The sequence below is a fragment of the Heptranchias perlo genome, chromosome 8 (genome assembly GCF_035084215.1).
Source record: "Heptranchias perlo isolate sHepPer1 chromosome 8, sHepPer1.hap1, whole genome shotgun sequence".
NCBI lineage: Eukaryota > Metazoa > Chordata > Chondrichthyes > Hexanchiformes > Hexanchidae > Heptranchias > Heptranchias perlo.
Genome location: NC_090332.1, coordinates 81,730,821 through 81,758,709, shown reverse-complemented (window position 1 = coordinate 81,758,709; position 27,889 = coordinate 81,730,821). Strand labels below are relative to the sequence as shown.

The window sequence follows — 27,889 nt, the reverse complement described above, 5'->3', positions numbered from 1 at the left end:
CTGCCCGTTATCGCTTCCGCTTCCACGCTCGCGCATGCGCGCCAGCCACTTAAACCCGCAGAGAGCGAGCCGGCCAACGGTCGACGGGGGCGTTCTGGTCACGGTATTTTAACATCGAAGGGGCGGGCCGAGGAGGGTAAAGCGGCGAATTAAGTACTACGGCGTTAATTTAGCAAGTATTTGTTGGAGGAGGAGGAGGAGGAGGAGGAATGGATTGAATGCGGTTTGGTCCGCGGTTACAGGGAGAAGTGAAGGGCACGTGGAAGAGGAAGAGCTCGAGCTCAACGGCAACAATGTCTGGAGCAGGGGAGGCGCTGGGTCCGGGCGGTGGGGCCCACACCGTCAGCGACGGGGACAATGTGGTCCTGAAGCGGGAAGATGTCTTTAAAGCCGTGCAGGTGCACAGAAGAAGGTACAACAGCTTTTACTGTCCGGGAAGTGGGGGGAGGGGGTGATGAATCGTGAGGGAAGACTCGAGAAGCTCCAGACTTTATGCAGACGTTTAAAATGTTAAATGATCTTGATTAGACAAGATAAATGCAGATGCACTTCAAAATAAATATAAAATAATTTTACTAATGGCTATAATTTCCCCTCTATACTAAGGAAGGGTGCTGGTGGCTTGCTTTTGACATCTGTAAGTTATAATGTGCTATCATGCCTTTGAACGAGCAGAAGTTTGTGCCATAAAAGGTACACAGCTGAACTAGCAATTGTATTGTGTCTGCACTAATCCTATTGAACTATTGGCTAAGTTGCTAATTCATTTTATGAGCTGAAACCGGCAAAACTTTGGCTAATAGTGCTGTGCAGTGTGCATGCCTCTCATGTTTTTTTTTTGTCCTCAGTGGCTTATTGAACCTCTGGAAACTCAATGTATCCCGAACGTCATGTGCTTGCTCCGAGCCTTAAAGGCAACCTTTTTACAAATAATGTCCTGAATTTGCTTTTTGCATTAAAGGTGTATTAGCAGTAGAAGTTTTTACATGAACATAGGAACAGGAGTAGGCCATTCAGCCCCTTGAGCCTGTTCTGCCATTCGATGAGATCATGGCTGATCTGTATCCTAACTCCATTTACCTGCCTTGGCCCCATATGCCTTGATACCCTTGGCTAGCAAAAAATCTATTGACTTCAGATTTAAAATTACTAATTGAGCCTTTAAACAAATTCAAATTGCATTATATAACTCCCTTTAAAGTAGAAAAACATCCTAGTGTGCTCGACAAAGGAAAACACAAGGAATGGATGTTGAGCCATTGCAAGAGAGTTGAGAAAGCTGGACAACAATCACTTGTTCTTACATAGCAATATTAATGTAGAAAAACATTCCAAAGTACATCAAAGGCATAAGGAAAAAGAGACCCTGAGTCAGTGAATGAGATTGGGGGATGGTCAAAAACTTGTTCTGAGGTGGGTTTTAAAGGAGAAGAGGAAGGTGGTGAGGCATAGGGTTTTAGTGAGGGAGTTCCAGAGCATGGCACCTACATGGCTGGGTAAAGGGAGGGGTGATATATAAATGGCTGGGGTCAGAGAAACGGAGAGCTTTTGATTTGGGGGTGAGTTACAGGGCCATGGAGGTAGTCTTTGTAATGGAGAGGATACGGGCGAACAGGATGTTGAGGTTGCTAGCAATTTGGTTCAACCTGAGACGGTGGCTAGGAATGAGACTGGAGTCAGTAGCGAGGGTAGGGAGTTTGTGGTGGAGCTAAACTCTGTGGTATTGGCCTTCCCAATGTTAAGCTGGAGAAAATTATGGCTTGTCCAAAGAGGTTGGGTAAGACAAGACCATGGAAGGATTTGAAGTTTTAAAACAAAGGGACAGGACCAGTGCAGGTCAGTGAGGACAGGGATGATGAATGACTTAGTGTGGGGCAAGGATGAGCTTGGAGAGGGTATGTGCAAGGTGGGAGAGAAACTGCAGAGTGACAGGATTTAGGATAAGATGATTGAGGGACTAGAGTAATCAGGACTGGGAGGGGGGGTTGGAAAAAAGGGAGGTGGCAGCAGAGGCAACTGCAGAAGGCCTCAATCTTAAGAGTTGAAGAATGTTTGTATTTGGTGTTTGAGAAGGTGGAGGAGCTGGGGGAGGGGTGTGGTTTGTCGTGGAGAAAAGGAGTCTTAGATTGTCCTTGTCTTCCAGGGTGATTCTATAGTAATGCACCTGTTTTGATTGTTGCTTTGGTGTTACTTGCAAGTCTCTTGTTTCAAACTCAAGAGCCCTGTTCCTCCTGTACCTGTCCTTTTTTTTTCTGAAGGTATTCCTAGTTACTTATGAAGATAGGATTTCTGTTTTTTGCACTATATTGCCAGCCACTCATTAGCATCCTCGGTTTTCTTGACTAACTTCCCTCCTTTCCCAAATTCCAGAAGTATACCAAAGAACATTATTTTGCATCCCCAATCTTTCAAATTTTATCCCTGATAATATTAACATTGGATACAGTTCTGTGATAGGATAAATCATACCATGATCTGTGGAACTATATACAACTTTTTTATAGAATGAACTCAAAAACAGCATGTAGCATATTGGACAGTACTTAGAGAGGTTATTGTGATAAACTAAACATTTTTTGAGGGATGGAGTTATATTTGGACTCCTTTTTGTATATCTTCTAGTCACGGCTTCTGAATGACATTGGAGACCTGATGTGGAATCACCTGCCCACCTTTGTCTGCTGCACATGGTGTGTGGGTGAAGACTGGGATAGGTGGTAAATAACTTGGTACTGAGGAGGGATGAGAAAAGAGCTTAGACAGTCCCTCATACTTGGTATCATTTTGCTGCTAATAGGATGTGGGATTCTTTTCAAAAATGATATAGCCTCAGAGCTTTTTTCCACCATACTTTAGGTTTACATTTGGAAACAGTGTAGGGAGCTACAGTGCTTATTCAAAACCATTTCAGATGAAATTTATTTGCAATCATCAGGTTTGTTCTGAAAGAAAGACTCTCAAAATGGGAGACTCTTTGGAGAGCTGCTCTACTAACAGTCATACATACAACTGTTAAGCTACACAAGTTCACTAGTTTAATAGTACTCTGACCTATATTGGCTCCTGGTTCAGGAACGCCTCGAATTTTAAAATTCTCATCCTTGTTTTCAAATCCCTCTATGGCCTCACCATTCTCTACCACTGTAACCTCCTCCAGCTCTTCAACCTTCCAAGATCTCTGCACTCCACCAAATCTTGCCTCTTGCGCATCTCCGATTTTAATTGCTCTACCATTGGCGGCCGTGCCTTCAGCTGCCTAGGCCCTAAGCTCTGGAATTCCCTCCCTAATCCTCTCCGCCTCTCCACCTCTCTCTTTTATCATGCACCTTAAAACCTACATCTTTGAACAAGCTTTTGGTCATCTGTCCTAATAGCTTCTTAAGTAGCTCGGTGTCAGATTTTGTTTGATAACGCTCATGTGAAGCACCTTGGAACATTGTACCACGTTAAAGGCACTATATAAATGCAATTTGTTGTTGTTGTAATAAAATTCTCATTATTAGAATTTTGCTTCCTAATGGAAACATTTTTTGCTATGTAGTTTCAAATTTAGACTGGTTGCTTGCATTGGAGCTCTTGAAATTTTGCATAAAATACAATAGAGAGATTTAAAGCTTGGATATTGGATTGTAGATAGTACGTTAAAGTATCATAGTAGGTACAGCACAGGAGGAGGCCATTCTGCCCATCTTGCCTATGCAGGCTCTTTGAAAGAGCTATCCAATTAGTCCCATTCCCCTGCTCTTTCCCTGTATCCCTGTAAAAAATTTTCTCTTCGTATTTATCCAATTCCCTTTTGAAAGTTACTATTGAATCTGTTTCCACCACCCTTTCAGGCAGTGCATTCTAGATCATTACAGCTCGCTGCATTTTTTAAAAAAAGTTTCCTCATGTCACCTCTGGCTCTTTTGCTTTGTGTCCTTTGGTTACCTACCTTTGTGCCGCTCCAAACAGTTTTTGCTTATTTACTCTGTCAAAACCGTTCATGATTTTGAACGCCTCTATCAAATCTCTTCTTGACCTTCTCTGTTCTAAGGAGAATAACCCCAGCATCTCCAGTCTCTCCACATAACTGAAGTCCCTCATCCCTGATACCATTCTAGTACATCTCTTCTGCACCTTCTCTAAGGCCTTGACATCCTTCCTAAAATATGGTGCTCAGAATTGAACACAGTACTCCAGCTGAGGCCTAACCAGCATTTTCTGAAGGTTTAGCATAACCTCCATGCCTCTATTAATAAAGCCCAGGCTCCCATGTGCTTTTTTAACAGACGTCTCAACTTGTCTTGTTCCCTTCAAAGATTTGTGTAAGTGCACTCCAGGTCTCTCTGTTCCTGCACCCCCTTTAAAATTATACCATTTAGTTTTCATTGCCTCTCCTCATTCTTCCTACCAAAATGCACCACTTCACACTTCTCTGCGTTAAATTTCATCTGCCCATTTCACCAGTCTGTCTATGTCCTCCTGAAGTCTGTTACTATCCTCCACATTGCTTACTATATTTCCGAGTTTCATGTCATCTGCAAACTTTGAAATTATACCCAAGTCCAGTTCATTAACTTATATCAAAGAGCAATGGTCCTGATACTGACCCCTGGAGAACACCATTGTATACTTCCCTTCAGTCTGAAAAACAACCGTTCACCACTACTCTCTGCTTTCTGTCCCCTAGCCAATTTTGTATCCACGTTGCCGCTGCCCCTTTAATCCCAGGGGCTTTAATTTTACTTGAGTCTATTTGGTACTTTTATCAAATGCCTTTTGAAAGCCCATATACACAACATCAACCGCACCACCCTCATCAACCATCTCCATTACTTCATCAAAGAACTCAATCAAGTTAGTCAAACTCGATTTTCCTTTAACAAATCCATGCTGACTCTCATTTATTAGCCCATACTTTTCCAAGTGCCAATTAATTTTGTCCCGGATTATTATCTTTCTCAAATTTCCCCACCACCGATGTTAGTCTGACTGGCCTGGAATTGCCAGATTTATCCCTCTCCCCTTTTTTTGAACAGGGGTGCAACATTTGCAGTCCTCCGGCACCATCCCTATATCTAAGGAGGATGGAAGACCGTGGCAATTTGGACCGAGTGACTTTTTTCTACTTTTAAGTACTGCCGATCTTTTAAGTACTTCCTCTTTATCTATTTTATCCTATCCAATATCTCTACTACCTCCTCCTTTACTGCTACAATGGCAGCATCCTCTTCTCTAGTGAAGATGGATGTGAAGTATACATTTGGTACCTCAGCCATGCCCTCTGGCTCCACAAGAAGATCTTTTTTTGTCCCTAATTGGTCCCACCCTTCCTTTGATTACCCTTTTATTATTTATATGTTTATAAAAGATTTTTGGGCTCCCTTTTATGTTAGCCACTAATCTATTCTCATTCATCCACCAGCATTTCACTAAGTCACTCGTCTTCTGCTCAAGTGCTGTGTTCTTGTTTTGTGTTTTTTTTTGTCTCTTTGCCCCTCTTATTCCTTTTTTTTGAAAAATTCTATTTTCTTCTGTTCAGGTTTCGATAGAATGCATGCTTCCTATAGCGAAGAAAACAGATGTTAGGAAGTGTTGAAGCAATCTGATTGTTGCCCCATCTGCCATTGTTCCAACCATCTTTGCCCCTTTACTTTCCCCCACTTCAAACTGGTCCCCCACCCAAAGGTGTGAAGGTAACTTATCGCCTCCCTATAGAAGTGTGGCTGAGATTGAGAATGTGGAATGAGGGAAAAATCATACCTCTGTGGCTCTGCATTTTATGGTGCTTCAATCTGCTACCTTTCTGTGCTGTCCCAACATGAAAGCATTTTTTATTTGCCTCTTCACCTCCCGTAGTTGAATTGTTTTATTGAATTGTATTCCACTACCTAAACCTAAAATTTTATTTAACTTGTTAGAGATAAAGCTATTTCTTTGTATTGCTCGTATCTTGAAGTTATGTAATTATTCTGAATGATGAAATCACTCTGAACTACAGCTCATCGTTGACACCTGATAAAATGTGAGTTTTTTGAGAATATTATTTTATAGGTAGTGCCTGTGACTTTGGATGAAATTTAATGTTCTGATTAGAACTTATTGGATCTCGAACTTTTGCTTTCCAGAAAAATCATCTTTGAGAAACAGTGGATTTATTTGGACAATGTGATTGGGCAGCTGTATGGCACCACTTTTGAGGTTTCCAGTGGTGGAGCACTCCAACCACTTAAAGCAAAAACTGAGGAAGTTGCTAAAGGTAGTGTCAGAATCTCTTATATTGCAACCCGTACCTGTAGATTGCACTGTGGGCAGCTTAATGTCAGTGTTGCTGACTAGTAAAGTCAAAATTTCCTGAAGTCAGACATTCCCCCAGAAAATCTGAATGTATACATTCAAAAGTATGTTTAACGTGATAACTCTTGGTAGCCACAGTTGAGCAATGCTAAGTTTGTATAATTTTTTAAGTGTAATATTTAACATATTAACTTATTTATGCAATGTTACATGCATACAGTAATTGCTGTTATAGTTTGGGCTCTGTGGACAATGTTTTTCCAATGCTTATATTCAGTTACCCATGAGCAGGCTATATCCCACGGGTAATATATGCTCTGGTTTGTGTTAAGTATGGGGCTGGGGACCAAGGAAACAATCTATTGCATTTTGTTTTGGAGGAGGAATGGAGGGAGAATGGAAGAGAAGAGTACAGAGCAGTTGGAACTAGGAGAGTGATTTAGTCAACACCTTTTTATTAGATCTAATTTTTAAAACTTCTACGAAGAAGATTGAGCTAGAACATAACTTTTGAGGGTCATGTAAAGCTCCAGAATCTATCTGAATTATTTCTGATTTGAAACCTCAATCTTTGTTAGTGAATTAGCTTTCCACATTGCATCTTACCACAGTTCTATACTTTTCATCTTCTGAGCTGAACAGGAAGTATCTTCCCAGACTATATGCCAAAACTAATAGATGATTTTAAAAAAATTGAACTTGATTTCCAAATTAATTGTAGTTTATATTTGTCCTTTTCTTGGAGGGAGGAGGAAAGAGGAGAGAGAGAGAGAATAATGGGATATTTGTAAATTCTCTATAGTTTGGCTTATAGATTTTTTTTTAATTGCTGAAAATATAACTACTGGTATTCTTTAGGTTGTCCAAACAAACACCCAAGAAAATGGCACAAGTTTCAATGTTTAATTTTTATGGTGAATTTTTGTTTTGCCTGCTGAAAAATGGAACACTCGTGCACTGACTTGTCACCTAGTGTTGGTACTGAGTACAGATAGATGCAGGGTAATGTTTCTGCCTTAACTATGTGCCTTAACTTTAGTCTCCAGAAGAACACGAACGACTGTGGGTACTAAGACTGATTTAATTAATTATGGAAAGTTGGGTAATGTGGGCTGTTCCCCACTAAGGACTGAGTCGAGACTTGTCATTCACGTCACTTTTGAATGCTTACCATTTGAGGAGACATTCAACCTAATAGCCTTGGCTAAATTTGACCCAAGTCCTTATAACATGAAAGGTCACTGTTCTAAACTACTGCACTACTTTATGCTTTTTTTTGTTTAGTTTTAAAGCATTCTCCATTCTTTTTTTCTTCCAGAAACAAATGAAGCTGGTATTGATAACCGAAACATAATTGATGATGGCAAGTCCCAGAAGCTCAGCAGAGATGACATAGAGGCACTTAAAGAGCAAGGGTTAAAAGGGCAGGTAGGGATGTCTTTCATACTGACTATGTTGGCTATTTGATGAGAGTTAAGTTCTCTCTACAGAAATTATATTGCTTTCGTATTCCCAAATGATATTTGACTCTCTCAAAGCTAAGTTTTTATTTTATGCAGGATATTGTTCAACATCTGATCGAGAATAGCACAACATTTAGGGACAAAACTGGATTTGCTCAAGAAAAGTACATCAAGAAGAAAAAGAAAAAGTAAGCTTTTGTTTTTTGGGTGGGGGATGGGGATAGAGTCTTGCATTGTATTAGATGGAAAAGGTTTTACCCTGACTGGGATAAAATGTTTACTCTCACTACACTGGCACATAAATTATACCTATTTATTATTTTAGTAGTAAGAAATGATAGTTACCCACTTTTTTTAAGGCCTGATTTTTTTTTTTGTAAAATCATGTTTCAATGGTTCTGAGACAAATTCCAATGGCAATAAGGGAATATAGGTAACTGGTACATTGTAACAATATAATTCAGAAGCAAATACTTCTCAACACACCTTCAGTGGAAGGAACATTTAAAATATGCCTTGACATCTTGATATACCATCACAGGAAATTCAATTCCATAGCTCTCTTTTGGGATTCAAGTAAATTCTAATATTTTCCACTTCAGAGAAAAGTAACTCTGGACCAAATTGTAACTTGATTAAATCTTGTTGACAGGTACGAAGCATTTATAACTATCTTGAAGCCCACTGCTCGCATAATGGCCATGATGTATCATTCCCGTGAGCCAGGCAAAATTTGGTGAGTGAAGTCAAGTTGAATTTTTTTTTATGGTGGTTAAAAATTTTGAGTGTACATTTCAGACCGCTAGGATTTCAGCCAAGCAGTACCATTTTACCTTGCTGGCTCCTAACTAGAACTCTTAAGGGGTCAATTTTAAACCCCCCCCCCCCCCCCCCATGCCCGGCTTGGCGGTAACAAGATAGGGGGCAGTTAAAATGGAGTGGGGAACTACTATTTGCTTTCTGCAATGACAAGACGTAGTGTTGATTCTACTATTGCTTTCAGATCTGTGAATATCTCCTACTTAGTTGGTCTCCATTCATTAAGTACTTTTTTCTTCCAATGTATAAGATCTCGCGCTTGAATGTCAGCTACTTTTGTCCATAGCTTATGGGTTTCCTCCCTAGCTAAAAAACAGCAAGTTTTTTTTTTAAAAAGAAAAATAGCACTCAATTTTTTTTCTGCATGTGGGGAAATTGGTTTCTATTGTTTTGGTTCTGCATGAAGTCGCTCAGAAGCCAGTCAAACCAATACTATTGACAAAAATACTGACAAACATATGTGACTGGAAAAAACAATCACTGAGCACACCCAAGTTTTAGAGACAATTAATAAATATATATCACCAGGCTGTTAACTCATGATATAATCTGATCAGGATAGCCCCAGCATAGATGCAATTTGTCAAGATAACATAGGTGGTGATTGTCAATGCATTGTGGAGCTTACTGTGATTGTTCAAGTAAAGCACCTCAGTATCACAGGTTTAAGGGCAAGACTGCAAGTTCTGAGTATCTGGATTGGACACTTTTCATATACTGCTTAATTATAATTTTGGCATGGCCACAGCAGATAGTCAAAACAAGGCTCTGTAGGTAATTCCTATAAAGATTGTAACCCATAGAGATCGGGGGCTACTCCCTTCCTGACACGTTTTTCTATCCTATGAAAGATCTGCAAAGAAAGCCATTCCATTGAATTCAATTGACTGGTTTGTCTGTTTTAACAACAACTACTACTTGCATTTATATAGTGCCTTTTAACATGGTAAAATGTCCCATGGCGCTTCACAGGAGTGTTATAAAACAGTATTTGACCCTTTTGTTAACTGATCCAAAGCTGCTGCTGTTTTGAATCTGCTTCAGCAACTGACTGCTTATTTCCGTGAGTGCTTTAATCCATGAATAAACCAGTTTGATAGCTTGGTTTGCTACAAAAGTGTCTGGTGCGACCAATGTTAATAGTCTTCTGCAGTGATGTGGATGTGCAGTTAAAATCCAATGTGCAAATCTAGGGACAATAAATGCATGCTATCTCGAATTACTTTGTATACAAAGTTTAGCTTTAGTTAGGAGGTGAAGAGGTGTACTGGCGTGTCTGTGAACTGTTTTATTTTTTGTTAGGCATAAGGAAAGGTATCTGAATCATAACCAATATGTCCCCCTTTGTTCCCGTTTGAAAGACATTGCGTTTGTCCTTATTGAATTTCACTTATCATTGTTCTGCCCACTTGGAACTATTGGCCTTCTGTGGTCCTTCTATAACATTTTGACAACTTCATCACCGTCCCTTCCACCCCCTGTGAATTTATGTAACTTGCGTTGCATTTCTGAATTTAGTTCTTTTAAGTAGATAAGAAATAATAGGGGCCCCAGCTTTGATCCCTATCACTCTGTAACCAATTCCCACTGCATCCATTCTTAAACAGATTTTGCCTAGGCCACTCACCAACTTAAGCTTGTGTAGCAGCTTTTCTTGTGCAATTGATCAAATGTTTTCCAAATACTATATCATGGGGCTTTCTGATGTACACTTGAGAGGTGTTACTTCCTCAAAAAAAAGTTTAGGCATTCTTGATTAATTATTTGAGTTGCTCCCATCACCACCACACCAGTGCTTCACTGTAGGGGGTACATTTCTCAAGATGTACTGATCAGAAGGAGACAATTCTAATACTATGCAGAGCAGTTATCATAATTTAAAGTGGACACTACAAAAATGTCTTGTCCACCATTACACTTAAAAATCAGTGCTATTATTTCACTATGGTTGAAAACCTGAACAATGTAGATTGTTTTTTAATTATGTGAAAAATAATCATTGGGTTTTTCTGCTTTTCAGACAGAGATTGGGGGTGGTGGGGAGAGAATTACATAGAATGTACAGCACAGAAACAGGCCATTCTGCTCAACAGGTCCATGCCGGTGTTTATGCTCCACACGAGCCTCCTCCCTCTCTACTTCATCTAGCCCTATCAGCATATCCTTCTATTCCTTTCTCCCTCATGTGGCTATCTAGCTTCCCTTAAATGCATCAATGCCAATCACCTCAGCTACTCCTTATAGCAAGTTCCACTTTCTGGGTGAGGAAGTTCTCCTGAATTTCCTATTGGATTTATTAGTGACTATCTTATATTTACGGCCCCTAGTTCAGATCTTTCCATGTAAGTGGAAACATCTTCTCTACATCTACCCTATCAAACCCTTTCATAATCTTGAAGACCTCTATCGGGTCACCCCTCAGTGTATTCTTTTTCTAGAGAAAAGAGCCCCAGCCTGCTCAATCTTTTCTGATGGGCATAACCTCTCTGTTCTAGTATCTTCCTTGTAAATCTTTTTTGCACCTTCTCCAGTGCCTCTATATCCATTTTATAATATGGAAACCAGAACTGTTCACAGTACTCCCAAGTGTGGTCTAACCAAGGTTCAATACAAGTTTAACATATCTTCTCTGCTTTTCAATTCTATCCCTCTAGAAATGAACCCCAGTGCTTGGTTCGCTTTTTTTATAGCCTTATTCACCTGCGTCGCTACTTTTAGTGATTTATGTGTGTACCCCCACATTCCTCTGCTCCTCTACCACATTTTGACTCTTATTATCCAAGCAGTATATGGCCCCCCTTTTTCTTCCTACCAAAGTGTACCACCTCCCACTTATCCTGTATTTTGTCACTGTCCTCCTCGGTATTAACTATATCCCCCCAATTTGGCGTCGTCTGCAAATTTTGAAATTGTACCTTCGATTCCTGAGTCCAGATCGTTTGTGAATGGTGAACAACAGTGGACCCAGCACTGATCCTTGTGGAGCAACACTTCTCACCTTTTGCCAGTCTGAGTAACTACCTTTAACCCTACTCTCTCTTTTCTGTTTTGTAGCCAGCTGCTACTTGTCCCCTGACTCCATATGCTCTGACCTTAATCATGAGTCAATTATGTGGTACCTAAGCGAAGGCCTTTTGAAAATCCAAATATATTACATCTACTACGTTAGCGTTGTCTACTCTTTCTGGTACTTCAAAGAATTTAATAAGGTTGGTCAAGCATGACCTTCCCTTTTGAAATCCATGCTGACTATTCTTTATTATATTTTTGGTTTCTAGATGTTTTTCTGCTGCACTTATGAGTAAAGATTCCATTATCTTTCCTACCACCAATGTTAAGCGAATTGGTCTATAGTTCCCTGGACTGGTTCTATCTCCCTTTTTAAATATAGGAATCACATTAGCTGTCTGCCAGTCCTCTGGCACTATTCACTTTTCTGATGAATTTTTATATCTATGTATTAGTGCCTCTGCTATCTCTTCCCTTACTCCTTTTAATATGCGCAGTTGCAATCCATCCGGTCCAGGGGTTTTATCCTCTTAAGTTTGATTTTAATTTATCAATTATCTCCACCCTTCTCTTTTCTCCCCCCCCCCACTCCCCACCTCTTTCTATCTTAAATGTCTATATCTTTATTGACCTCTCCTTCTAATGTCATGCCCACCATGTTAGTCTCCCTGGTAAATACTGAGGCAAAGTAATTATTTAATATTTCTGCCATTTTGCTGTCATTACCTGTGAGTAAATTGTGTGTATCCCTTAGTGGCCCTATCCCTATCCTGATTTTTCTTTTGTTACTTGTGTGTCTGTAGAATACTTTACTATTTCTTTTTATATTCCTTGATAATTTAATTTTGTAGTTTCTCTTTGCCTTCCTAATTTTTTTTACTTCTTTCCTGACCTTTTTGTATTCCCTTTTGTCATCCTTGTAGTCAGTTTGACTCTGTTCAATTGTTCGAGACTGACACCATAATAGTTAATAGCCATATGACTTTATTTAGTACAAGCAAGAATCAATACATTACAGTATTTAAGCAGTAGTTTACAAAGCACAATTGAGAATTATATTACCCCGTTGTCCTTTGGGTAGAAGCCGCAACCTCATTCCCCATTCCTTCATCCACGTTTTCTCGTTCTCGTTTACCCGCCTGGTACTTTCTTTTCTGTCCTCTACCCTGAGTCTGAGTAGGGGCTTGCTACATGTACACTGAGTTAACCCCTAGCCGCCCTTTTTCACTGCAGCAAATTAAGCCACTTACAGATTGTTCCCTTATCGGCACTTTTAGGGGCCCATCAATCATTCTTCCTTGATTCTGGAATATAGTTGCTTAGTGACATGTTCAGAAGTACAGGCCCATCCTTTATTTCACTGTTTGTTTTTGCCTCAGATAGCATGGTTGTGTGTTTTTAACCACAAGTACTACTGCACTAAGGCTGGTTCCTGTTGTTTCTCACCCATAACCCCGTTAAGTCTAACCCCTTGAATTCCTCATACATTTGGTGAAAACTATATTCCTTTACATCCTTTCCTTTGTTATCTATGTATTTAGTATGTGCCTTTTTCTTTAGTTTCAATTTTGTCCTTATTTCTTCATTCAGCCATGGTGTATCATTACTGGCTAGTTTGTTCTTACTTTTTAGTGGGATATATTTCTCCTGGACTCTCGATCACCGGTTTAAATGTTTCCCACTGTGTTCTATTTCTTATCAGTAAATTTTTCCAATTTATTTTCCCTAGTTCCATTCTCATCCCTTGAAAAGCATTTTTTTTTTCAATTTATTACTTTGGACTTTGTCTGTCGTATGTCCTTCTCAATCACTGTCATGATCGCTATTGCCTAGATGTTCCCCTACACCTACTTCACTTATCTGTACTGGTTCATTTCCATTTACCATATCCAGCAGTGCTTCCTCTCTTATTGGGCGTTTTACATACTGGGTAAGAAAGGAGTCCTGGTCACATTGTAAACACTCCATTCCCTGCACCCCTTTACATACCCCTTCTGGCCAGTTTATTTGGGGATAGTTAAAATCTCCCATGATGATTATTCTATGTCCTTTACTCATTTTGTATATTTGCTTACATATTTCTTCCTCCACCTCCTTTCCATTATTAAGTGGTCTGTAGTATATCCCTCTTAGGGTAAGCGATCCCTTTTCTTTTATTTCAATCCATATGGATTCTGTTTCTATTCTTCTGTTAGTTATGTCCCTTTTTTCTACTGCCATTGTTATCTCTACTTAGTACAGCTACTCCATCCCCCACTTCTTCCTTCCCTGTCTTTTCTGAATGTTATAGCCTGCAATATTTAGTTGCCAGTCCTGTTATTTATGTAGCCATGTTTCAGTTATTACTACATCTGGTTCCTCACTACAGATTATTGCCTCCAGTTCTCCTGTTTTATTTTGGACGTTGTGTATGTTGCTATACAGGCAATTTAAATCATCTTCAATAGTTCCTTTTTTACTTTATTTTTAACAGTCCTTTTTTACTTCTGTTTTATAACTGTATTTGTTCCTTGACCGTTCGTTATCTTTTATTCCTTACCCTGCTCTGACCTTTTGAAAGACTGGCTCATTTGCTTAATGAACTTTAAATTACACAGTTGATGTTGTTGTAAACCTCAAGATGCTGATTTACTGAATAGGTCAGCAGAACTAGACCATTAAAATGGTTATTAACTAATCATTCTTTTCCAGCTATTTACGGTACGACACACTGGCTCAGATGCTCGCTCTTGGGAATATCCATGCTGGCTGCAAAGTACTTGTAGCTGAAACCTGTGCTGGGCTGGTACTTGGTGCTGTAATGGAGAGGTTAGGAGGTAATGCTATCTAAGTTTGCAGACTATTAGCATGAGAATTTCTAATGTGTTGTAAGTGTACTGCTTTTTAAATTATATTGTAGCACAAGTATAGCTGACCCGTCTGATCAGTAATGAAGCTTCACTGCTGTACTTATTGAACTTTAACTGAGCAAAACTCTGTTAGCAATGCAGCTCATTGAAGTTCTATCCAAGTAAATGAAGAAGCTCAACTGGGAATATATATTTCTAAATTTAAAGCTGTATCGTCCAAAACTTCTAATTGTGGTGAACATTGTGCGTAATAGGGAACTGTGCAAGCTGACCTCAATGCATATGTCACAAAATGAGTTCAATGGGTCGTGTTTTAAAGTCATTCATTATTTCTTCACCCTGTATAATGTTTATTAACCTGGTACTACTGCTTCTCCTCTCCCTATATTAAAAAATTATGGAGCTTATTCTATTCCTGAGTATTATGGATGAAGAATGGATTAGGGAGGAATTTGAGGGTTCACTTTAAGGAAATGGAAGTTGGGATTAAGGGTGGAGATGCAATTTTTATTACTATTTTGTTTCTCTAATAAGAAAATGTTACATTTAAAAAAAAATTTTCACAGTGGAACTTTTCCCTCCCTTATCCTTAAGTGCCGTTTATGTAGCAAATGATAGCAACGGCAAACAAAATGGAAACTAAATTTAATCATTGAGCAACATGATTGAAAATCTAGTTGCATACAAGGACAAGCAAAAGTATTTCAGGGAAAGAAGGGTCAGAGAGAATTAGTCTCGATGAAAGATACAAAATATTAAATGCATGTAAAGAAAACTAGAAACCTTCCGTTTTCCAAATCGGAAGGGTTAAATAACGCTAGGTAGCTTTAAAGTTTTACAGATCCTGAACATTCTCTTGTTGTCGCCCATCCACGTCCCTCTACTCCCTTCCAACCCCTCTGCTTCTGCCCTGAGGAAATAAAACTACCCCAAGTTACTTATAACCACACTTGCAAACTTCCAACTGCCTAGCCATTGGCCCTCCATTCTACATGATGCCTCTACAGGCATCAATTTGCTCAACCACTCCCTCACCTCCATGTTTGATGCCCATATCTCCATCTCATCCATCCTCCTGGTATGGCTCCATCTTTTGCTCCAGTCTAAGGGGCACAGAATTGAGCATGCCAGACTACACACATATCTGTAATTAGTATCCAACTATATTCTATATAACCTATTTAATCTATCTCTGCAGGTTTTGGGTCTGTTGTCCACATGTATCCAGGTAGCATGCCTATCAGAGCAGCGATGGAGAACTTTGGGTTCCCAAAATCCTTTTATAACCACCTGTACGACTTTCCTATCAACAAATTGAACAGTCTTCTTTCTGGAAGTTTTTCAGCTGAGAAAGAAACATTGCAGAATCAAACTGAAGTTGTGGTGGGAGAAGGTAATGGGAGTCCACTGAGCGCACACCAGGATGATGGGGTGCCTAGTGGTGAAACCACCATGGATAACAGCCAAGCTGGGGAAACTGAGGCCATAGATGTTGCTTGTGAGGAGACAGAAAATAAAGATAAAAATGCAAACAGAAAATCCAATGTAAGATTTGTTCCAGTAGGATCTAGATGTGGAATGTTAAATCCTAATGTGTCCAATTTCTAGGGCCCAGTGATTTAAACATAGTTATTGTGTGTGAGAACTATTTCTCGAGATTGACTGTGACCTGATATCTGTGGGTATCTGTTTTCATTAGTAAAATAGTGGCCAATACACACTACCTTTTAATACGCTGTCCTTTGTGTACAAAACAGTCAGTGCATTCCAAAAGTAGTTGATTATGTGAAGTGCTTTATGGTGTTTTGACCTAACAAGCCACTATATATTTGCAAATATTTATAACATTGCACAGTGTGGTTTTGCCTTTATTTGCTTTTTGCTTTTCAACTGGAAAAATGCTTAAACATAACTATATTCCACTTTTATTTTGCTACAGTCATCAACTGTATCGTAACTTTTTTGTGCTAGTGGCTTCTGCAAATTTAGTCTTGGATCCTACAGTATCTTCCTGTTAGCAAATTTAGTCTTGGATCCTGTCCAGTCTTGCCAAATCAGCATACCTTTCTAATCATACCCTCCTTCCACCTGGGGCCTTACTCCTGCCACTTTATTCTGTCTGTGTTGTCTTTGTATAACGGTATCTTTGCCCCACTGTGGGAAAATAGTTTTTGTTTTAACAAATTCTCAATTTTTTTTAAAAAAAGAAACCCTGTGAGTAGCAGCCAAATCTTTTTATTTGACTGTTCTCCTTGCACAGCATAGTCCAGGTTTCTAACCTAGATTTATGCTTGTTCTTGTACAAGTTTTAGAATCCCAAAATCAAACTGGACTCCATCTTTGGTGACATGTTTCTTGGCAGGTTGAAGAAAGGAGGAGTAAGCAAGAAGAGCGGCTGAGGAAACTACAGGCTGCTGCTGCTGTGCTACAAGAGAGAAATGCAGATGGGTGAGCTCATGTAACAAATTAAATCAGCTCCGCATACAATTTTTTGTTCCAAATTTTTCTTATCAAAGTGGCAACTGTTTTGCTAAAAGTTTGGGTGCACCTTGATCTTTACAAACTTATACACAATTAGTAATATATATTTATCAGAATAAATTATGATTTACAGAAATTGCAACACTAACACAGGCCATTCTGCCCAACCAGTCCATGTGGTGTTTATCCTCCACACGAGTAGTAGTCCTAATGCCACGTGCTTGTCCTGTTCTAATTTCCCTAACATGTTAGCTGTGGCTCAGTGGGTAGCACTCTCTCCTCTGATTCAGAAGGTCGTGGGTTCAAGTCCTACTCCAGGGAGTTGAGCACAAAATCTAGGCTGACACTCCAGTGCCGTACTGAGGGAGTGCTGCACTGTCAGAGGTGCCATCTTTCGGATGAGATGTTAAAACAAAGCCCTGTCATCCCCCTCTCAGGTGGGCGTAAAAGATCCCATAGCACTATTTCGAAGAAGAGCAGGGGCATTCTCCCCAGTGTCCTGGCCAATATTAATCCTTCAGCCAACATCATTAAAACAGATAATCTGGTCGTTATCACTTTGCTGTTTGTTGGACCTTGAGGTATGCAAATTGACTGCTGCATTTCCTACATTACAACAGTGACTACACTTCAAAACATACTTCATTGGCTGGAAAGTGCTTTGGGGCGTCCTGAGGTCGTGAACTGCGCTCCATAAACAATTATTCTTCTATCCCTCTCTGCTTCAGTCACCTCTGATAGTGCATTTCACAGCCTCAAAACCCTGTCTTTAAAAACATGTTTTTCCTGCTCTCTGTCCTAAATCTCTTGCATTTAACCTTGTAGCTATGTCCTCTCAACCACTGGAAAAGCTGTGTTTCAATATACTCTGTCCCATCTTTTCATGATCAAATCACCTCTAACAAAACCGCTCCAATTTTTAAGTCTGTCTTCATATTTATATTTTCTCATATCAGACAGCAACCTAGTGAATTTCTAAGTATTCAGTTAGCTTTTTTTATGGCCTGCTTTTATTGTTTTATGAACCTGAGCCCCCAAATCCCTCTGCTCATCTGTATCAGTCAGCATTCCCCCATTCAAAATATATTTTTTTTAAAAACAAAATGTACCACTTCATACTGACTGACTTCAAATTACATATGTTACTTTTTGCCCATTCCACCATCTTATCAATATCCCCTTTTTGGGCCTCAGAATTATTTACTATGCCTCCCATTTTAGTAAATCCTGCAAATTTGTACACTATTCCCTCTAACGTTATATCCAAATCAATGATGTACATGAACAGAACCCTCATTACTCACTTACAACCACATTTGAGAAATTGTCCTTAACTCCTACTCTCATGCCTCCCTTCTAACCAGTTTTAAATCTAATTTTTGTAACCTTCCCCTGATTCCATACCACTTAATATTCTCCAATAGTCTCCTACGTAGTACCTTGTCAAAGGTTTTCTGAAAGTCCATGTACTGTATTTTCCCCATTTACCATATCTCCTAAATTCTTTGTTTAATGCAGGTAAAGCACAGCAATTAATTTTGCAGATCACACGTTTATAAAGGCAATAGTGCATAATTTATCACACTTTGTTAAAAGTGCATCAGCTAATGTTTTCAAAAAGATTTAATTCTGTATGGTCACGTTAATGTCACATGAACAGTTCTACATATCCTACATCATATTGCCTTTCGTTTATGCTAACTTCTCAGTGGTTTTGTTTCCCTCTTAGAAAATGTAGTCTCATCCATGCTTTCGTTTGTTATCTCCAGACTTGACTATTCCAGTGCTCTCCTGGCCGGCCTCCCATCTTCCATCCTCCATAAATTTAAGCTCATCCAAAACTCTGCCCGTATCCTAACTCTCACCAAGTCCCGTCCATCCATCACCCCTGTGCTTGCTGACCTACATTGGCTCCCAGTCCCTGAACGCCTCCATTTCAAAATTCACATTCTCTTGTTCAAATCCCTCCATGGCCTCTCTCCTCCTGATTTCTATGACCTCCTCCAGCCCGACAACCCTCTGAGAACTCTGCATTCCTCCAACTCTGGCCTCTTGTCCATCCTCCACTTCATCCTATCATTGGTATTCGTGCCCTCAGTTATTTGGGTCCTAAGCTCTGGAATTCCCTCCCTAAACTTCTCCACCTCTCTCTCCTCCTTTAAGCCCCCTCCTTAAAATCTGCCTGATCACCTGGCCTAATGTCTCCTTTGGCTCGGTGTCATTTTTATTTGACACTTCTGTGAAACGCCTTGGGATGCTTTACTACATTAAAGGTGGTATATAAATACAAGTTGTTAACAGTACATCTTCGGTGTAAATATTCTATTACCATAATCCTGTCTGGCCATTTTGTTCTAAATGATGGATAATTCTAGTAGCTTGCTAACCTCAATTAAATGAAAATTCACATTGTTTTATTAAATTCTGGTGAAAAGCTGTTTTTCTTATTTTATTATAGGTTAGTTATAGCAAGTCGGCTTTATCCTAGCCCCTTACTACTTTGCCTTCTGGAGTTTGTGGCACCATCTAGACCGTTTGTCATCTACTGCCAATACAAAGAGGTACAACTGGATATTTGGTGTGTTGGTCTGATTGAACATTTGCGAGCACAGCTCAGTTCACTGTCTGTTTTCTTTCCACATCTAGCCTTTGCTTGTGTGCTATGCAAATCTACGAGAAAGGGGTGGCGTTGTTAACCTGAGGCTATCTGAAACGTGGCTAAGAGGCTATCAGGTAAACTTCAATTAAACATTGTAGATTTGACTGTAGATGCCTCCTAAGTAGAATTTCAGAAACAGCTTTTTAGTGCCTTCTAAGTTCATTAACTTTTAAGCTACTCCACATGTCCTTGTATCTAAATTCCTGATGTTTTGATAGAATATTGCAACAATTATATAGTCAATCCTTCTGTTTTAGTCATACTGTGTGTATATTAGGGAGAAAGTGGCTGTACAAGGTGCCTCTTAACACTTATTTTTTTTAAAATCACAAGCCATTTGTTTCATCATAGATGTTTCTAGGGGTTTATTATAAATGTTTTTGTACTTCAGTTTTATCATGAAAGGCCTTGCTGAACTTCAGAATAATTAGTGTGTTAAGAGATAAAATTTGCATTTCTATAGCTCCTTATCATGCCTTTAAAAAATCCCAAAATGCTTCACCTAAAAGGAATTACTTTGAGTGCAGCCACTGTTATGTACACAGCCATTTTTAACGCCACAAACAATGATGGCGTAAATGAACAGTTAATCTAGTTTTGGGAGTATTGCGTGAAAATGCAGCACTCCCTCAGTAAGCACTGAATTGTCAGCTGAAGTCTTGGGATGGGCTTTAAACTTCTAACTCAGAGATGAGAATGCTACCAACTGAGATAAACTGAAACAGAACCGTTGTTCTCTCCTTCCCATCTTCCTAAATGACTACTAAGTTTTCCTCATTGCCTGCACCATTCCTCAGCTGAGAGCTAACCTTTGCCAGTTCTACTCTATAGAAGTTGCATCAGAAAGTGATCCCAATGACCTGTTTGATCTCCTACCAAGTTCCTCCACTTCACCCAACAGTATGACTGAGATTTGGATGTCCCTATTTGGGTAATCATAAGGGTGAAAAGATGTCCTGCTATGTTCCGACAGCATAAGTTGGGGCAGTGATGTTATCACCAGGCCGTACTTTTTTGTTATTTATGGTCCACCCTCTAACCCAAAGCTGGATCTCTGTCAATCTGTTCATCCTGTACTGAATAATGCCCAAATTCTGACCATATAGTTCTGTGGTGTGAATGAGTACCACAAGCTGATTGTCTTCTCCTTACAACTATTTGTATGTTTTGTATTTTGTTCTTCCCTAAAAGGAACAAAGGCACTTTATTTGTTGCTTTATCAAGTGGCTGCAGCTCAATCTGACCAACCAGTAGGATTAGTCTAGTCTGAAGTGGAGAACACATGCCCACATGGGACCATAAAGAAACCATTTGCAGTTATATAGCGCCTTTCACAACTTCAGGATGTCCCAAAGAACTTTACACTTCAAAAGTAAATCATTGGCTGTAGGCAAAGATAGCATCCAGTATGCACACAGCAAGGTCCCGCACACAGCAAGGTCCCACAAACAGCAATCAGATAAATGACCAGTTAATCTGTTTTGGTGGTGTTGATTGAGGGATAAATGTTGGCCAAGACACCAGGAAAGCTCCCCTGTTCTTCGAATAGTGCCAAGGGATCTTTTACTTCCACCTAAGCATCCAAAGGATGACACCTTTTGACAATGCAGCATTCCCTCAGTAGTACACTGAAGTATCAGCCTTGATTACATGGTCACGTCCTGAAGTGGGGCTTGAACCCACGACGGTCTGATTCAGGCGAAAGTGCCACCACTGAGCCAAGCTGATGTATATAAACTGCCTAGCTGGCACGCTGCTAATATAGTGGACATTTCAGTGTGTGTGGTTTTTCTAGATAAACTGCATGTGCCCAAACCAAGTTAATGTATACAAGATTCTTCCATTTGCCCAAATAATATTTTTTGTCTGGACAAATCAGCAAATTTGCTACATTTAGTTTAGTATTTTGGTACCGTAGTCTTCTTCAGGCTAACTTAATCTGACCCTCCAGCCTTTTTTTATATATATTATATGTATTGCATAGTACAGCATGTGCTGTATCAATATTACTACATTACATTTGCAGTCCATTAGACCTGGTTTATATCTCGGCCAAATCAGACTGCACAGATAAATTTGCTGTAAGAGGCTTACATTACAGTAATTTTAACATAGGAATTTAACTTTTTTAACTGAGGAAAAAACAGTTGAAGGGGCCATAGTACAGGACGACACCAAACTTTACATAATTAATGATGTATTAAATTTAAGTAGAACTAGCCTAAGTCCTATTTGATAGTTCTTATTTAAAAACTGTTTTCAAACGGACCAAGCAAACACTTATCAATGCTTTGAATAATTATCTGAAGACCAATCTCCTTTTTTAAAGAAAATACACTCAATTAATTTCTAACATTAATTTACAACAACATGCAATTTGTCCAAATTTTTACCAGGTTTTGCCAAACCGAACTCACCCCAAGCTGACAATGAGCGGAGGCGGTGGCTACATCTTGACAGGCATCACTGTTGCTATGGACAGAGCTGAATCTGTCGCCAGAGATCCTGTGTCACAGAAATCTGAAGAACCTGCAGCGAAAAGACAGAAAGTGGAAGAATCCACAAGTTAGCTTTCCTCCAAGTACTGTTGCTGATCCTGAAACTGCTCGATATTGGAGCCCATCGTAAAGCATAAGCTGCAAGTTTTTACAAACTGCTATACTTTTATATTGGTATAATATGGAATGTGTGCCTTTCAGAATTTTCTGCTATGATGTGGAGTGTTAGCCAAATGGTTTTGCATGTGGGAGGAAGTTGAGGGAAGGTGCTATCAAATGCAGAGAGAAGTATTTCTATTTACCAGTGTAAAATGTTTCTTTATTTTTTGCAGGGGGAGGGGGGGTGTGGTGGTGAAGAAAGAGGATGGAATTAAGTATTTTGGAAAATGTACGCATGCTGGAGTTTAGCACAAGAAGAGTTGGGTTTTAGAGCTCTTATGCTGAGAACTCTGCTTGAATGTTTGTTCCAGGCAGTCTCAGCCTGTTGCAAGCCCTCTAACTTTAGAAAATTAGTCAGGATTTATATGTCCATCTGTAAAATAAACTGCTATTCATTTTTTTACACTTTCATTGATTGTATCAGGTTATGGGAACCAACTTGATGCACTGAAGTATTTTTCTTAATGGGTTTAGCTTTTTTAAATTGATCTTATTTATAATTTGTATCATTATGTAATTGTGTTTTCCATAGCAGTTTAGCCATATTGAATGTGTCTTATCACTGTAATCAACTATAAAATATTAAGTTATCTGAAATAAATCCATTTAATCAAACTGATTTAAATTTGTGACTGCCCTTAAGTTCACAGTTAATTGATCCAACACATTACATATAGAAGTACTGTTTTCTCATAAATGTCCTATTGCTTTTATCAACTGCATGTATGAAAATACAGCCAAAAGATTTCTTCAAAAACTTGCTACTGTCACTCCTTACAAAGTTAATTGTTCCTTTTAACACTTTTAGCATCACAATTTTTGAACATTCAAAGTGTATATTCAAGGTCTGCAATTTTAAGTGTTTTTAAAAAGTGAACTGTATCATAAAAGCTTGCATTGGAGTCTTGCTTTGATCGCAAAGACTTGACCTGTGAAGAGCAGGTTCTCAAATTGTAATGGAGATGCTTGCATATTTTTATTAAAAATATTCTTCAATTCAAACTGCATTAACTTAAATTTGCTGTGGAAAAATATGTACAGAAAATGTGTGAATTTTTGAAGGATGTTAATGTCAGGGATGAACAAAAGACCATCAACCCTATTGAAGCTTGTCCCTCCAGTAATCCAACTCATCCAGTCAAACATGCAACCACATTTTGGACATTTCTAATGTCTTTGACTCTACTACCTTACCGGGTAGATTATTCCAAATGTTTATCACTCTTTCTCTAACAAAATTTGTTTTTAAATTAGTAAAAAAAATTAAATTTGCCCTCTAATCCAGGCTGAATGTAGAAAGTACAGTGGAGAAGTGAAAAAGGAAATAAGAGGGGCAAAGAGAGAGCATGAGAATAGATTGGCAGCTAACATAAAAGTGAATCCAAAAGTCTTCTATAGGCATATAAATAGTAAACAGGTAGTAAGAGGAAGGGTGGGGCTGATTAAGGACGCACGGAGGCAGAAGGTATGGCTGAGGTACTAAACAAGCACTTTGCATCTGCCTTTACCAAGGAAGAAGAAAATGCTGAAGTCATAGTAATAGAAGAGGTAGTTGAGATACTGGATGGGCTAAAAATTGATAGAGGAGGTACTAGAAAGGTTGGCTGTACTTAAAATAGATAAATCACCTGGTCCGGATGGGATGCATCCTAGGCTGCTGAGGGAAGTAAGGATGGAAATTGCAGAGGTGCTGGCCATAACCTTCCTTTAGACATGGGGTGGTGCCAGAAAACTGGAGAATTGCAAATATTACACCCTTGTTCAAAAAAGGATGTACGGATAAACCCAGCAACTACAGGCCAGTCAGTTTAACCTCTGGTGGGGAAGATTTTAGAAACTATAATCGGGGACAAAAGTAATAATCACTTGGACAAGTATGGATTAATAAAGGAAAGCCAGCACGGATTTGTTAAAGGTAAATCGTTTTAACTAACTTGATTGAGTTTTTTGATGCGATAACAGAGAGGGTTGATGAGGGCAATGGCGGCTGATGTGTATGTAGACTTTCAAAGGGCATTTGATAAAGTGCCACATAATAGGCTTGTCAGCAAAGTTGAAGCCCATGGAATAGAAGGGGCAGTGGCAGCATGGGTATGAATTTGGCTAAGTGACAGGAAACAGAGTAGTGGTGAACGGTTGTTTATTGGACTGGAGGAAGGTATACAGTGGTGTTCCCCAGGGGTTGGTACTAGGTCCACTGCTTTTTTTGATCTATATTAATGACTTGCACTTGGGTGTACAGGGCTCAATTTCAAAATTTGTAAATGACATAAAACTTGGAAGTGTAGTAAACAGTGAGGAGGATAGTAATAGACTTCAAGAGGACATAGACAGGCTGGTGGAATGGGCATACACATGACAGATGAAATTTAATGCAGAGAAGTGCGAAGTGATACATTTTGGAAGGAAGAATGAGGAGAGGCAATATAAACTAAGTGATACAATTCTAAAGGGGGTGCAGGAGCCAAGAGACCTGTGAATATATATGCACAAATCTTTTGAAGGTGGCAGGACAGGTTGAGAAAGTGGTTAAAAAAGCATACAGGATCCTGGGCTTCATAAATAGAGGCATAGAGTACAAAAGCAAGGAAGCTATGTTGAACGTTTATAAAACAGTGGTTCGGCCACAACTGGAGTATTGTGTCCAATTCTGAGCACCGCACTTTAGGAAGGATGTGATGGCCTTAGGGTGCAGAAAAGATTTACTAGAATGGTTCCAGAGATGAGGGACTCCAGTTACCTGGATAGACTGGAGAAGCTGGGGTTGTTCTCCTTGGAGCAGAAAAGGTTAAGAGGAGATCTGATAGAAATGTTCAAAATCATGAAGGGTTTAGATAAAGTAAATAAGGAGAAACTGTCTCCATTGGCGGAAAGGTCGAGAACCAGAGGACACAGGTTTAAGGTGATTGGCAAAAGAACCAAAGGCGACATGAGGAAAAACTTTTATGCAGCGAGTAGTTATGATCTGGAATGCACTGAAAGGGTGGTGGAAGCAGATTCAATTGTGGTTTTCAAAGAGGAGTTGGATAAATACTTGAAGGGAATGAGCAAGGGAATGGGACTAACTGGATTGCTCTTACAAAAAGTCGGCATAGGCTTGATGGGCCAAATGGCCGCCTTCTGTGCTGTAACTATTCTATGATAATCCTAATGGTCTGACTTGGAAGTAATACTGAGTTCACCTGATCTTAATATTTTGTACAACTTGAGTTCTTCCTGCCCCATCCCAGCCTCTTTAGAATGTAGAGTGTTACTCTAATCTTTCCTAATAGTTTACTCCCATTACATTGTAATAATTTTTATTGCTTTTCTCTGCACCCTCTCTAATGCATGTATATCCCTTTTTGAATTGTGACCAAAATTGTACTTAATATTCTGTAACCTCCTGACTCCCCAAAGCCTTTCCACCATCTACTGGAATACTTTCCACTTGTCTGGATGAGATTGGCACCGCATCCACCACCTTAAACATTCACTCCCTCCACCACCGGCGCACTGTGTACCATCTACAAGATGCACTGCAGCAACTCGCCAAGGCTTCTTCGACTGCACGTCTGTAACCCGCAACCTCTACCATCCAGAAGGACAAGGGCAGCAGGCGCATGGGAACACCACCACCTGCACGTTCCCCTCCAAGTCACACTCCATCCCACCTTGGAAATATATCGCCGTTCCTTCATCGCTGGGTCAAAATCCTGGAGCTCCCTTCCTAACAATATTGTGGGAGAACCTTCACCACACGAGCTGCAGCGGTTAAAGAAGACAGCTCACCACCACCTTCTTAAGGGCAATCAGGGATAAGCAATAAATGCTGGCCTTTCCAGTGATGCCCATTGCCCATGAATGAATAAAAAACCTGACCAGTGCATTATACAGTCTCAGCATTACCTTTGTAGGCTCCACAGTTCTGGCTATGTATCCCAGCATTCAGTTTGCATTTGTTTTTTTCAAAATTTCCATGTTCACATTGTTGTGATATTGGAAGTGATGAATCTATTGCTCCCAGATTGCTTTCTAACATGCCTTATGCTAATTACTTCCTTTATTGTATGCTCATGTTATATTTGTGAGTATTAATGTTTTATTGCCCACTTAGTAATGAGTGAAGAATGAGCTCGCAACATGAATTTGCTCCATTGTAATTGACATCTGATGTGAGAAGTATAGAATTTTGGAAAAAGTTGCAATTCATTGTCTGTAATATAACTGTTGATTCCTCAATTTGGTGGGGAGGGAGGAGAAGGGGCAACAACTGTTCAATCGTGTGCACTGGCAGTGCTGCAGTGGCTGCTGACCGCTTCTGATTCAGCAGGGTCATCCTGTTTAAATGCTCTGAACCAGGCTAAAGTTGTGCAGAGAGGCACATGGATTGGAAGCATGCAGCCCTTAAAAGAGCTATTGATCCAAATTGAAAGGATGTGGCCCCTTGGATACGTAGCTGCAAATGATTTGAGTCTTTGGAAATGCTGAAAATAGTTTATACGTATGTGTTGTATTTTGGCGAAAGATAAAAAGGATGTGAAAGTGAACCCATTGTCAATGCAGAAAATGGTATCTTAGCATGTAACAGAGTGGCGCAGCCCTTGATCCTATTTATGACTGGGGTTGTGAACGTGTTAGTGGGTATGAGGAGGCTTGCCCTGATTGCCAATTGAGGGCACCCTCCCCAAAGGACAGCATTGCACCAAGTGTGGCAGCCAAACTAAACGTCATCTACAGTACCTGGAAATACATGTGGGATAAGGCTGTACTGCAAGGTAAGACTAACAACCAAACCATGTACCAGGTAGATACCACATACCAGGTAGATGTCACGTGCCAAACGAAGTGTTCCATCTTTACCGTTTGCCATCTAATAGTTCTTGCATTGCATATCTCAACAAGGTGTACAGTCAAGATGCAACATACAATTAAAAACTATGCCGCACAGATCTTCCAAGGACTTTAATTTGGATATGTGGCAGCAATCAGTGACACCCACAATCTTATCACATTTCCCAAAGTTATGGTTGGAGAACGAGTTAAAAGTGTTGGCTATGCTGACCAACACGTCACCTTGTTGATGCCTTAATGGTCAGTTCTATACCTGAGTGCTATAGCTAAGACTGAGCTATAGGCATAACAATTGAGGTCAGTGGTGGTCTTGCCATCCATTGACGTTGCTATCCCTATGTTTTGAGTTTGCTGCGAGTCCTTGCTACAGGTGACCAAGCTTTGTCCTGCTGACCTGGACCAAGCTGAGGCAGTTCTCCTGCATAAGTGGCAAGTAGATGTGCCAAGGGCTGCTGATTTTCTTGCTTTCATTGTATACCATCTCCACCCTGAAATTGGAAGTGCTTTTAAAATGCTCTTGCCTTGAGGAATGAACAAAAATGATTACCAAACTTTCCCCCTGAAAATTAATATTTTCATAACCAACATCACTAAAAAAGATTATCTGGTCATTATCACATTGCTGTTTGTGGGACCTTGCTGTGCGTAAATTGGCTGCTGCATTTCCTACATTACCACAGTCACCACACTTAAGAAGTACTGCATTGCCTCTAAAGTACTTTGGGACATCCTGAGGTTGTGAAAGGCGCTATATAAATGCTTTTTCTTTCTTTAAACTAAACTTATAAACTATAAATGGGATCAAATGTCTAACCCACTGCTTTCCCTGTGTGTGTGGGT

General features: G+C 39.7%; 1 protein-coding gene across 1 annotated transcript; it reads left to right on the top strand.

Moving 5' to 3' along the window:
- Positions 1–55: 55 nt before the first annotated feature.
- trmt6 (tRNA methyltransferase 6 non-catalytic subunit) lies at positions 56–23,218 on the top strand. Its single transcript, XM_067989428.1, has 11 exons — positions 56–412; positions 6,111–6,241; positions 7,598–7,707; positions 7,839–7,930; positions 8,395–8,478; positions 14,262–14,386; positions 15,618–15,964; positions 16,782–16,867; positions 19,359–19,461; positions 19,547–19,633; positions 21,956–23,218. The coding sequence occupies exons 1-11, from the start codon at positions 219–221 to the stop codon at positions 22,127–22,129; spliced, it is 1,533 nt and encodes a 510-aa protein (XP_067845529.1). The 5' UTR covers positions 56–218; the 3' UTR covers positions 22,130–23,218.
- The last annotated feature ends 4,671 nt before the right edge of the window (positions 23,219–27,889 follow it).

Bases quoted from the DNA above. Each gene is read 5' to 3' on its own strand.
- trmt6 (XM_067989428.1), top strand. From the start codon at position 219: ATGCGGTTTGGTCCGCGGTTACAGGGAGAAGTGAAGGGCACGTGGAAG. The intron at 7,708-7,838 runs GTAGGGATGTCT...TATTTTATGCAG, and splicing joins AGCAAGGGTTAAAAGGGCAG to GATATTGTTCAACATCTGAT. The intron at 7,931-8,394 runs GTAAGCTTTTGT...TCTTGTTGACAG, and splicing joins ATCAAGAAGAAAAAGAAAAA to GTACGAAGCATTTATAACTA.